The sequence below is a fragment of the Alligator mississippiensis genome, chromosome 1 (assembly GCF_030867095.1).
Source record: "Alligator mississippiensis isolate rAllMis1 chromosome 1, rAllMis1, whole genome shotgun sequence".
NCBI classification, from domain to species: domain Eukaryota; kingdom Metazoa; phylum Chordata; order Crocodylia; family Alligatoridae; genus Alligator; species Alligator mississippiensis.
The window spans coordinates 345,114,456-345,127,993 of NC_081824.1; the positions used below are offsets into that span (position 1 = coordinate 345,114,456).

Here is a 13,538-nt window from a genome sequence, read left to right on the forward strand (position 1 = left end):
GGAAGTCCATTTTAAATAAGCTTTGTAAAAAGTAGAGTATGAATATTTATAAGATTTATTTGAGAGATAAGAAACGTTTGTTTTAATTTGTCTATTCATTATAGTGTTTGAAATCCAAACACAACAGCATTTTACAGATGCCCAAAGAATTAAAAAGTGAAGTTGACTAAAAATGCTGCTGATTTTAACTTGTTTTCATTGATCATGATGGATGTCAGAGAAGAAGAAAACTGTATAAATGCTAAAATGTGCAGTTTAAAAAAATACTTTTCACTCATTGCTCTAAAGATTTTTTTTTAGAAGCAGAGGTAAAGCAGGATTTATTAAAACGATGCTTATCCTGACAATTTCTCTTTACCATAGCAGGCTGTAAGGACTAATCGTATCTTTAGCAAGATGCGCTTTGATTTGCCGAACATGATTTTCATTGCTGTCTTAAGCAGACCAGGATGAGCCAGAACTCTTTAGAGAAGTTTTGTAGAGTTACACTGGGGGTGAATTTGATTCCCTGGGCCTGAAATGAATGAATTGTGTGACATTGTCAACTGTTGAAAATGTTGTTAAGTATGTTTGTTATGGCCATTCAGGTTAAAAAAAGATTAATTTCTTAAACTCCTACAAAGATACCTCAGTAAGGCAGGTGTGTATAAAGGCAGTTTGGTATTACTTGAGAGGATGGGATGTTGGCAATATTCATGCGTCTTTTTTGAACCTCTGTAAGTAGGGACCTAGCAAATTTGGGGCACCTGCTCTCTGATTTTGCAGTCTGAGCATGGTGTCCAGCACCATTTTCAAATGGTCGTCTCTTGGTCTCTGGGGAGGGGCAGGATTTCCAGGGCCCCTCAGCCAATCAATCAGAGGTGTTATGGGACCCACTGTGCTCTGCCACAATGCTGTCCGTCCGCCTGCCCCCCCCCCCCCTTGTTTCGGCTTCCCACCCTTTTCTGGTTTTGCAGCTCCCTCCCACCACCCCCCAAGTGATTTTGCATGTTTTCCCAGTCATGGAGACCAACCTTAAATTTGTTGTTTCAATAAAAATTGCAAAATCACAAATTCGGTAGTCTGTATATATAAGATACCAGTTATCACTCTTTTGGGAGAACTTTCATATTAGGAGAGGGAATTGAGGAGTTTAAATATAATTTGGAAGAACTGAAAACTGTCTTATCAGTTTTCCACTTTTTTCCCTTCTCTTTCAGGTCAAAAAAGTTTTTTAGCTTTATAGAAGGTTGTTTAGTGAAAAACTACATGCAGAGGCCTTCTACAGAACAGCTTTTAAAACATCCTTTTATACGTGATCAGCCAAATGAAAGGCAAGTACGAATCCAGCTGAAGGACCATATAGACAGGACCAGAAAGAAGAGAGGAGAGAAAGGTATGCAGACCTTTAAAACTTAGTTTGTTTTTTAGATGTTTAATAAAAAGTAATCAGTTAGTATTCTTGCAAATAGAAGAAAAAAGGACCTTGTTTTTTATAACTGAACTTCCACATTGAAAGATTCCTTTCAACTTTTTGTATTGCCTTTTCCACACAGTTTTAATTGTAAGAATCTGTCATAGTTTCACTCACTACAGTATTACCTACATAACTTAAATATCACACTATCTACAAGGATATTTGGGATCGTGTACCCTCTCATATTTGTTTTTCTATACATTAATTCCTGGAGTTATGCTATAATTGGAATTTATGTTAAGTAAAGATGCTGAACTATTTGGATATAGACAAATATAGCAGCTGTATTGCTATCAAAGGACACGGATACAACTGTCACTGTCAGCATAATTCTGTAGAGAGACGCATGTACCAAAACCACTTCAACTTCAACTGCTTCATCCAGGGTCACAACAGGAATGTACATTTGTCCATACCCTTTTTCTTTGGGTACTTGAACAGGAGGTGTTAAAATTTTTTTTAGGCTGTGAAGATATACAACTTCAAAACATTTAAAAGGGAAGGGGTACTTGTTTGTGGACCATACATCAGCTCTTGTGATGACTGCTGTCTATCCAAACCTATGACTGTATAAGTGGAGTTAAATTTGAAGAAGACAGATTTACCATTACAACAATTTAGCACCAAATGTAATGATATAGGAGCAGACAGGCGTAACTGTTATTGTAGTATTATATTTATATACTGGTGTTACTGTTACCTCTGTGTCTGCCCTGAATAATTTCTGATGTTTAGAATCAGAAAAGGAATTTGGTATCATCAAAGGTACTTCATTAAAAGTTAGTGGGCAGGAGCATATCCTGCTTTAGGGACAAAGGAAGCCATGTTTTCTGCTCCCACTGTGTCTAGCTATGTTGCAGTTTGACAGTTTGCTCCACAATCAGAATTTTATTATTCTGGTACCAGTACAGCAGGTGGATGACTGTGTTGATGCTAGACCAATGGTAGGAGCCTATGGATAAAACTAATGGTGTTTCCTTGGGTGTCTAGCCTGAGGTCATAAATGAATAGTTCCAACGGGCTTTATGTAAACCTGGTTGACTTCAAGCTATTCTGAATGGGATCATGGAGGGCACCTGAGTAGAATCTAAATACCATATTTTCCTAGAATACATAACATCAGCTGACCCCAGCACTTTTCCCTGCTTAGGCAGGGGGTCAGACTCGATGATCTGTTGAGGTGCCTTCCGACCCTAGCATCTGTGAATCCCGGAATGTAACACCACCACCTTTTTTAAAGCTGGAATGAAGTAAAAATGATTTTTACTTACAGTAACTGAGTAACAGCTAAGGAGCAGAGCCTGCTTGTTCTGTTTCCTGTGAGTGGTGTGCAGATTTTACCTTCATGTTTGCCCTTAGTGACATACTGTTATTACTGTATTGCTGGCAATCAGAGCACACTTTAATTTCCAGCAGCGGGGGGGGGATGCAAAAAAATATGGTATTTGAAAGTAGTAAAAAAAAAAAAATGTAATAGCTACCTAGAATGTTATTTTCTTTCTTACTTGCCAGATGAGACAGAGTATGAATATAGTGGAAGTGAGGAAGAAGAGGAGGAAGTGCCTGAACAAGAAGGAGAGCCGAGGTAACAAATGCTGGTGGGAGACCATTAAGCAGTCTAGACCAATAAATTTTAAACCTGCATTGCTAAATCCTGTTGAATCCTTACATAGATTATTCAGCATGCATATTAGCGTCACATGGACTGTGAAAGATTTCAAAGTTTACTCAGATTTCTCAAGATTTTGAAGCTTTCCATCCTGGCTCCTGTAAACACTGACATTTCTTGGAACTACTTGGGTATGGGAGATTCACAGTGAACATGCTTGGGTCTAATTAAAGAAGCAAGTGGAGCTCTCCTAAATCAGCTATCTCTCAAACGTTTAAAGAAAACCCATGGGATTCTGGCTTGGGAACCAGAGTTGGTTCTTATTTTCTCTGACCTGATTTTACACCTTCCAGGGAGAGTGCATATTTGATATGCATCCAGTGTCTTGGTTGTGAAAGAAATGAGATTAATAAAAGATGTAATTAGGTTAAACTTTAATGTCCATGCTTCAGGCTAGGTATACAATGGCCCATCAGGCTTTATGGTATGGGCGACTTCACTTTCTCCTTTTTGCAGCTCCATTGTCAACGTGCCTGGAGAATCAACCCTCCGACGTGATTTCCTGAGGCTGCAGCAGGAAAACAAGGAGCGGTCCGAAGCCCTTCGGAGACAGCAGCTGCTCCAGGAACAGCAACTCCGAGAGCAAGAGGAATACAAGAGGCAGCTGCTGGCAGAGAGACAGAAACGCATAGAGCAGCAGAAAGAGCAAAGGAGGCGGCTGGAAGAGGTAGCAATAGAAGAGTTCTTAGGAGTTTTTCTGCCCCAGTTGTTAAGAAATATTCCTAGTCGACCCAACATTTCATGCAAGAGAAATACATAGTTGTTAGCCAGTGCATCTATAAAAAGAGGAGCATTTAGAAAGGCTCTTAAATCCAGATTTGCCCTCTCAGTAAATATAAGGTGTTTCACTTCCAAGTGCTGAATACCCAGGAGTTTCCATAGGAAACTGCTGATGCCTAGACCCATTGTCTGGTCTCTTGAATGGTGATACATGTCTGCCCATTTTGTTGTCTCCATTTAGAAGAACGGGTAATAGGTTTGGACTTTGAGTAGCTATAAAGAAGGGAAGACTTTTTAATTATTCATTCTTAGTTTACTTGAAACAGACTGAGGTTACTTTTAGAAATTTTTGTGGGGCACACAAGTTCTTAGATTTATCATAAACACCTGTGTTTATACATTAATACATCATATGGGGAAAGCTGTTTTTGGTGGTGTGCTCTTATGTAGCATAACATTTGTATCGAGAACACATAATTTCTACTATACATATCAAAAATAATTTTACCAATTGTCCTGGATACATTTTTCCCCATACCTTTCACATGAAGTTCTTTCGTAAGCCCCTCCTACAGGTAGACTCTTGCCCACTTACATTTTAAGGATAAACTGAATAACTGTTTATATATTGCTTGGTAGTTTTCATTCAAAAGCTTTTTGTGAAAGCAGCCTGTCTCATTTGAATCCATCTTTATTTTGGTGTTTCTAAAAAATCTTTTAAAAGTGCCCAAGATGTTCAGTGAAATAAATAAATAAATAAACAAATGGGTCATATCTTAAAAGTGGAAAGGTTTCAAAACAATTTTGCAGGCCAAAACTGGATATGGGAGTTAAAGTGAAACCAGTCATCTGGCTCTGCAGGAAGTGCAGGATCAAATTCCAGTTGTCCTCACATGACCCTTGTTTGATTTGTTGTTTCAACTGCTCACCCAGCCTAGTTTTTTCCAAGCATTGTAATGAGGACATAACACTGAAACCAGGACTATCACAGCTCCATCACATTGCAGCATAAGTTTTCAAGATTCACATTATGTTTTTACACTATTAATAATGTAACACAGAATTCAGAAGAACTTCACAGGATGAAGTCTTTTAAGTCATTCCCAAATATGGGAGTGAATATAGTACTTACGTTAGGTGAACTCAACCACACACGAAGCAGGAAGGAGGGGTAGGCAAGTTCTTTCTCCTCTACCCCTTTCAAATTGCCAAGATAAACTTGGTTGCTATTCCAGGTGTTGGCTTGTAGTAGTACCCACAGAAGTGAGTGGAAGCTAGCAAACTGCCTAGCCCGCATAGAAGTTTGCTTTTAATATACAAGAAAAATAATTTTCTTCGAGTACCTTGGAATGTTGTCAGTTCAAATGGCCTACATCAATTAATCTGTACAGTTTTTTTTTTTTAACCCTAAATTTATTTGAATAGGAAAGTAAAACTAGTGCAAATATCAGAAATGAGATGGTGTGTGTTCTCTGTAAAGTTTAAATGCCAGGAACCTTTTGGTGCATTGGAGGGTGTGTGCAAAGGTGCAAAACTTGGGGGTAAAGCAAGGGGGAGAAGTCCTCCGAATCTTCTGCCTCCAAAACCACTCTTCGATTTATAAACCTGTAATATTACATATTTTTATACATAAGAATGTTAACTTAATCACTTTCATGCTGTATTTTAGACACAAGTGGCAATTAGTTGCCTGTCTTTGCCCATCCTTCACTCCCATCTTTAGATTTTTGCAACATATGCATGTTGGGTATTGGGGTTTTTTCCAACATTTACAGAACCACATCTGTTTTCTTTTGCTTAGTAATAGTCTTTCTCTTTTCAAAAAACATAACAGACAATGTTGAGTCAATTTGAGCTGCAAACCTAACTCATGACTATTTTAGCAGCTGCCTGACTGTGCATAACGTGAGTTGATATATTAGCAAATGCAGTTGCACAGCAGACCATGAAGAGCTGAATAAAAAAGGAAAACTGCTACATCTGTCTAGTCTTACAGATATGTCTTTATGGAATTGACTACAAAAGCAGTTTTGTAGGGAGGAAAAAGCATCATTCAAAGGGAATTTAAAAAAAAGTCCCCCCACTAAAAAAGCTTAAAACCATTGGATGGCTTTCTTGAGGTTTGTTGTTTGAATCTTGTATTGGAAAAAAAATTCACCTGAGTGACTCCAGGAAAACGTGAACCAAGACAAATTCATTAAAAGGTGTGGGGGGAGAAAAATGCTTAGATAGCATCAATAGTTTGCATAACATGAAGGAAGCCAAAACATTGAAATGCTAGCAGTTTGTCCTTAACTCACCCCAAGTTTTGAGGAAACATGTAAATAATAAAGAGCTTGGCAAAGTGGGTTTAGGCTACCATCAGCCCATGAGTCGCAGGATTCTTCCCAGCTTTTAGAACTTTAATTAAATATGAGTTTCTGGGGTGCTTGGTTAAGGTGATGCAATTCTGCCTTTTTGGTGTTTCTATTTGATGTTCTGCTGCAAAAAGAAAAATTTTATGCACTAGGCAGTGTTGCCAACAATTTTTTTTTATAATTAAAAATGAGGGCTTGTTCTTACAATGCTGGCATGGATCCTAGACAGTTTTGACTGAGACTGCTGCAAGAATGGTGTTAGGACGTGTGCCAAAAGTGTACTTTCAGCAGTATTAGAAGGACAATTGCTTTTTAAAAGGCATATAGGTGACTACAAAAAGCATTGTTGCAGGGACCTTTATAATTTGTGTGTTACTTAAAAGGAGGAAATTATACATTGCTAAAGTGTAGAAAATGATCTGAGCAGTCTTAGGTTTTTGGTTAGTGTAAAGCTTGTTTGTGGAAAGATCAGTCATATGACATTTAAGATATTTAGATGGTTAAAAATAAATTTGAGCTACATCTATGATATTTAAGCGTCTGAATTTGAGCTTTTCTGCTCAGCAAAATGGAAACAACAATGCTGAGAGTAAACGGAATGAAAAAACACCTGAATTAATGCTTTACAGAAGCGCTGCAGAATCCAAATTGGTCGTGATGGAGATTAAGTCCTATTCTATCCACATTCCCTCAATTCAGAGGGATCCAACATGGTTTTGGCTCTGGCTACTGGAACTTAAGATGGGCACGCTTTTGGTGGAATGGATCACTGTGGCCAAGGGCTTTGTTTTATAAAAGCCAAAAGTAGATCATTTGCATCCAGTTTCTGCTTTGTTTAAATTTGATATGCAGCTTGGGTTAGCATTGAGTAAGTGGTTCCACTTCTTGTTAGGATAGACTGACTAGGAGTATGTTCTTTTCTTTTTTTGTTTACCACCTCCTCCTTGATATACTTGGTACCTAGCACAAGAAATCGCTCTGTGTATACATTAACCTTCACGTGGCTTTAAAATGGAGTTACAGAATTCAAGTGATTTTTTTTATCTCATTAGTGGTTCCTTGTGTGAACAAGGTACTGTTTGTGTTTTTATATACAAACTATCAGTCTGCATGTGTAGCTGTATTGCCCCCTTCTGGCAAATTGTGTCAAACTGCATGGTCTTAGAGGTTAGCCATATCAAATAACGTATGATTATGAGACCTGAATTAGTATATATTATAGTAGTGTATGAGTGATGAAGCCATGAAGGTCCTGAAATTGTGCGAGGGGCAAAGATTTCTTAGGGTGATATCTTTTAATGGACCTACTAATATAGTTGGGATAAAGTTAGATAAACTTGCATGCAAGGCATTCTTCCTCAGGCCTAATATATCCTTGCCAATATATTATAGGTGATATTAAAAGGATAGACCATATACATTATTTCACATAAGATTTCCTTTTTTTGGAATGAACAGATTTTGTTAGACTTCTGTGTCTGAGGCAGTCAGGAATCTGGCAGCTCTGTTGCTACTCCACCTGTACATCTTAAATTTCCTTTAGAGTTTCCTCCCTCACCTTCTGTTTAACAGCAAGTGGTCTGAAAATAATCTGTTCATTTCACGTACAGAATCAGGAAAGTTGTTACTAGAATACTGTATCTCTTATCTAGTTAAAGACATTTGGAAAGTTCAATCTTTAGTCTCAATGCAACATTTCATTCTGTCTCGCTAACTCCAGTATCTGCAGGAACAATGCATTTTGTATATTTCTGTGATGTGTAGTTAGAGTTTATATGCATGCTTTTTAAATCAAGGGTGAACCTACATAAGCAGAATTTACTTTCTTTTTTTAAACTTAGTCCAAAAAAATGTTACCATCTGTTTTGTTTTTTTTCCGGGCCCAAGCTGAATGCTCCTGTGATCATATCTTTACTGAATGCTTGTTCATTGTATACAAAACTAGACAGCAAGGTGAATATCTTTAAAAAAAGCAGAAATGTATAGTGATAATCAGTTGAAGAGTTCTTCTAAAGCTGGGGAACCTCTACCTCTAGTTTTGTCATTATTCATGGAAGAAACATTTCCTCAGTCCTACTTTATTTTTACCATAATGGGCCTCTGTTGTTGAAAGTACTCTGTTTATTTAATGTTTATTGCCTCATCTACTTTGGTACTGGATTTATGACGCATATACTTTGTTCCGGGCAGACCCAAACCCTCAGACCGACCACAAACACCTCCATTTGATAAAAGGCAAATTGTATTGATATAAAGTGATAGCAGATAAGAATAATGCAAACAATTCTATTTCTACCAGTCCTAAGGCTATCGCAGAAGGGAGGTACGTCTAGCCAGTATGCAAGCTTCACTCCTGAGGTTCTTCCTTGAATGTCAGATGTCAGCAGCTTGGAGGTCAAAGGCCAAGGGCCCTTCCCCTCCCCACTGCCAGTGGCATGGGTGAGACGGGCTGGTGGTATGCCCTCTGTCCATGGTGGCCTTGGGTTCCCCTCTCAATGACCTTTTGCTGCTTTAAAGTCCTTTCTTTTGTATTCTTTCTGTGCTCTGATGATTTTTTGTCTCTGAGCAGCATTGATAGGTTTCCCTATGGTCATCATACTGTTCATGTTCTGACCTGTCAGCATATTTCTTTGTTCCAACAAACCCATCATATGCACACATCTTTATCTGGTTATTTACTGGTTTCCTAATTTGGTCTGTTTACCAAAACCAGAAATTTCAAGGGCTCTGCAGTTGGCCACTGTGACCTAGCACCAATGCTGCAGAGTCCCTTACCTCTGTTTGGGTACACTGTTCATGTTATGGAACACTGTGGTACATGTCTTCAGTTTCCCAGCCGGTCTGCTGGCTTCAGACACAGTGGGCCTTGAAGGAAACTGTCAGATACAGGACTTTGGAAACCTATTAACCCTAGCTGTTCCCGTGGACAGTTGTTTTAATTCAACAACTACTCTACCTACAAGCCAATTTCTAAAAACAACCTCTAAATATTATATTCTAGCTATCATCTTAGGTTTTAAAGCCCATGTTCAGAGGAAGGGAAGCCGGTCAAAATGGGTAAACATACTTTGTCCCTCTTGCTTGGAATTTTTTTTTGTAAGCAGTACTAGGACCAAATGTCTGCCATTGCATTCATTGATGCAAGTTAGGTAAAATGATTGCTGACAGAATGGTAGGACTGATGTTGAAAAGCTCTACCTCGTTATGTACTTTGGCATGTGGACAGTGTGACAGTTACATTTCTTCAGATGTTTGGTTTAAGTACAGACTGATGGCAGAGGGTTTTTTCCCTTGTTTCTGTCTGTGAGTGGTAAACATGAAATGTTCAAGACAATTTTCTTTAAAATCTGGTCTCTTAAAATAGAATTCTGTTCTTGTTACTTCACGATGTGGAAAATTGGCAAGCTTCCTACAGTCAATTCTGAACTCTTATCAAGATCAGCTATTTATAATTATTACTGTCAATGTCTGCCTCCCTTCAAGAAATGATAAATTCGTTTAATCAGAATGACTTGAACTGTGTCAGTCTACCAAGAAATGAAGATAATACAAGTCATAGACCAGCATAATGTCCTCTAATGGTGGTAGACAGAGTGCTGCTGTGGTCTAAGAAGTGTCTGAACTGACACTTAACCAGTTGGTTGCATGCTCTTGCTTCCATCCTCAAGGCAGCAGAATTGTTCTACTTCACATCTTAATTTTCTTAAACTAAGAACTTGTCAGACTTGATTAGGCACCCAAATTCATTAACTTAAATATATACATCTGTGTCAAACAAATTCTATATTCAGAAACAAAAGAACCTATTTAATCCTTTTAAAGTGGTTAAAAAAAGATAGCAAAACCTTACATATTCTACAGTGTTCCTGGGCTGCCTGGAAGCACTTAACTTTTTTTGTACCTATGCTTATCAAAGGGAAGTTGAAACAAGGAAGAAATTTGGTAGAACTACCTATTTAGAAGGAATGCAAAAGCATGGAGGCTGTTTTTGGAGACTTTTAGAATGCCTGTAGAAGGGCAGAGCAAAATTTTATGTTAAGTGAGGCTGGTGGAGTAGGAAGGTGGCTGTGAGCCCTAGGAAACTCTAAAGAAAAGCCAGAATACTGCCAGTTGAAGTGGCGTGGGTGGATATGAGCAGTGATCTCTGGGAGGTCAATGTAGTTTCCAGAGTTCTGCTACTGGAGTACTGAAAAACATGGAGCAGGAGTTGGCAACCCCGCCCCCCCCCCCCCCCCCCCCGGCATGTATGCTAGAGCATGGCACACAAGGCCATTTTATTTGGCACACCACAGCTGGCCCAGGCTGGGCAGCTGCCACCAGCCCTGAAGCCCAGGCTGTTTGCAGTGGTCAGGCTCCATGGCTGGCAGCAGCTGCCCAGAGCCTGAGCCGGCTGCAAACAGCTGCATCAGGCTCTGGAGCCCCGGGTGGGCTCTGTGGTGGCGGTAGCTGCACGCGTACCTCGGGGCAGATGGCAGGAGAGAGGCCTGAGGCAGTGCAAACCCAGCCCATCCCCCACCACCAACCTGGAGGTGCACATGCAGCCACCACCACAAACATGAATTGGGCCCCTCCCAGCTTCACTGCAGTCTGTCCCTGGCTCTTCAGGTTGGGGTGTTTTTAGCACTCCAGCCAAAAATGTTGTCAATCCCTGGCATACAACATTTCCAAGCCTTAAACCACATGAGTCACTTTTTTCTTCAACTTGCTTCTACACACCGTGGACAGCTCTTGATTCCAAGAGGAAATTAATTCTGATACGTTTTCATTTTCTTTGCAGTCAGCAGTCAAGCTACCAATGTAGCTAGCAAAGAAAGCATTGAGTGTAGGAGAGGAAGGAGACCAGTTCAGCCTGTACTGTTTCAGTTTGCAAACCTATAAAGAGAGCACTGAAAAATATGGTCCCCTGAACTCTAAATCTTTTGACTCCTGGTTCCTCTTGGTTCTTGACTGGAGCATACTGTATATAGCTACTTCAGATACATTATAAAAATTGAGATTGTGTTGTAGTCATTGTTAAAAAGAACAGTCAATGCATTTAGCTGTTTGGCTGCTTGAACTGACCCTGAATTCGGGTAGGTGGGGCTTGGGATTTTTGTGGTAGGCATGTTTACCGGCTATTTCTCCTAAAAGCATGAGCACTGTTAAGCAACTCCTGTTGTTTGAATTGTCCTTCAATTTCAGTGATACCACTCTGTCAGAGTAAAAGGGTCAGTTTGCACTTCTCAGAGCTGTTTTGTGCCAGGTTGTTTTTCAGATTCAGACAGATATTAGCTCTACAGTTTGTCTTGTATTTGGAAAACTTAATTATCCAACCATAGAAGTTGATCTCTATCCTTTTTAGTTTTCAGAGATTTAAATATAGGTGCCCTCAGTCTTCTGTAGAAAAGTCAGGGGTACTCATCCTGGTTAGCCTTAATTCTATGTTGTTTTAGGGCAGTGACTTAAAGTGCATCTTCTTTTCAGCATCCGGTGGTTGCATTAGCGATCTTAAATGGGCATCTAGAATATTAACCAAAAAGTTGCTTGTAAGATAGTCTGATACTTGTTGTTGTTTGAATTATAGGTAGCACAGGTAAGGGCTACTCCCTGCCATTTCCTTTTGGCAAAATATGGATGTTGTGGAAGGCTAGTGATGACTAATTGCATGTTACTGCCTGGTTTCATGCCACCTTCAGAGCTAACTGACTTTCAGATTTACATCCCAGTTGGGGGCAGCAGTGAACCCCCTAGAATGCAAGAAAACATTATATATGGGCATGTGTAGACAAAACAGGGGCCTTAAAAGCGGTGGGTTTTAAAAAACACCACTTCAGTTTAGGGATGATTAAACCCCTGTGTCGTGCGCACACCCCGTTGATCTACGTGCCTGTCTAGTGGGGAAGGGAGGGCGTGCTGCTGGCAGGCAGAGTGGTCCTTGGGCTGCAGGGGTGGGGCCGCTGCTTCACTCTGTAGCAGTGGCAGCCCCCCCTCCCAGGCAGCACCCACCCACAGGCACCTGGCTCACGCGGGAAGGAAGCACCAGACCCCTGCACAGCTCAGGCAGGCAGGCTCTGGGGAGGGGGGGAATCAGGCTCACCACTTTTCTTGGGCTGCTGTCAGTTTGCCTGCAGGGCTTCCTGCAGAGCTGTGGAGCTGCACTGAGCCCGGTGCTGCGCTCTGTGACTGTAGGGGCAGCAAACTAAGGAGTTTGTTTGCTGCACCCCAAGTTGTTTAAGGTGCGTTACACCGCTGAATTTCCTACAGTGGCTGGAATTAATGCGCAATATGTGGCCGAGGCGTGCAAACACTGACACCATTAAAGTGGTGCAAAAGCCTTTAGCCCACTTTAAAGTGTTGTGCGCGCACACCTCTCGTTTCGTTTACACACGGCCGTGAGATTGTGAATAAGTGCAAGAGAATCGCTTCCCCCCCCCCATCCTTGCCTCTAATGTTTAGAATATTAGAAAATCCTTGCCACTAATGATGCTCGCCTCTAATGTTTAGAATATTTTAATTTTACTTTAACTAAGGAACACCACTGTCTTACAACTTCTTGTTTCTAAGACCGTGGAAAATAGTCCTGGAAGCCAAGGGCCATGTAGTCTAATTCCCTGCATAAGATAGATTCATCCTCTTTGATTGACTCTGGCCAAGTGTTTGTCTAACTTTCCCTTAAACTGCTAGTGATGGCAATTCCACAGCCTCTTGACAATCTGTTTCAGTGTGTAATTGTACTCACAGTTAGAAAGTTACTCCTGTTACCTAATCTCAGGCTCTTGTGAACAGAATGAAAGTGGTTTGTCAATCAAATCCTTCTTCAAGTTTGTTTTTCTCTAGACTAAATAATTCTAATTCTGCCATTTTTATCTTGTGGTTTGGTTGCTGGGATCTTTTAACACTTGATTTGATCAGACCCTAAGGTGCACCCTTCCACCCCCAATAAAGATCAACTGCAGCTTTCTCTTTGGTAATAATGATGGAGTTTTTTTTCTTTTTGTAGCAACAAAGAAGAGAACGGGAAGCTCGAAGGCAACAGGAGCGTGAGCAGAGACGGAGAGAACAGGAGGAGAAAAGACGGCTAGAGGAAATGGAGAGGAGACGTAAAGAAGAAGAGGAGAGGAGGAGAGCAGAGGAAGAAAAGAGGAGAGTAGAGAGAGAGCAGGTGAGCCTCTGATGTAGCATAAAGCTCACAAGTTTGTTTTTTCTGTATTAAATTGGAGTTGGATAAAAAAAAAAGCAAGAAAACACAGTTCCATTAGAGAGCCCACCTGGCCTCTTCAACAAGTGCATGAAAGGAAAATTTGAAGTCTTATGGCAAGTTCAAGTGGTCTTCATTTGGCTTGGAAAAATGAGTTCT

General features: G+C 40.2%; 1 protein-coding gene across 4 annotated transcripts in view; it reads left to right on the forward strand.

Moving 5' to 3' along the window:
• The window catches only part of MAP4K4 (mitogen-activated protein kinase kinase kinase kinase 4), a 216,567-nt gene that overhangs the window by 161,300 nt on the left and 41,729 nt on the right, over positions 1–13,538 (forward strand). For all 4 annotated transcript variants that reach the window (XM_014600377.3, XM_006269720.4, XM_014600380.3 and 1 more), the window contains exons 10-13: positions 1,200–1,375; positions 2,969–3,041; positions 3,582–3,792; positions 13,182–13,343. In XM_014600377.3, coding sequence (XP_014455863.1) covers positions 1,200–1,375; positions 2,969–3,041; positions 3,582–3,792; positions 13,182–13,343 — 622 coding nt within the window. The remainder of the gene's footprint in view (positions 1–1,199; positions 1,376–2,968; positions 3,042–3,581; positions 3,793–13,181; positions 13,344–13,538) is intronic.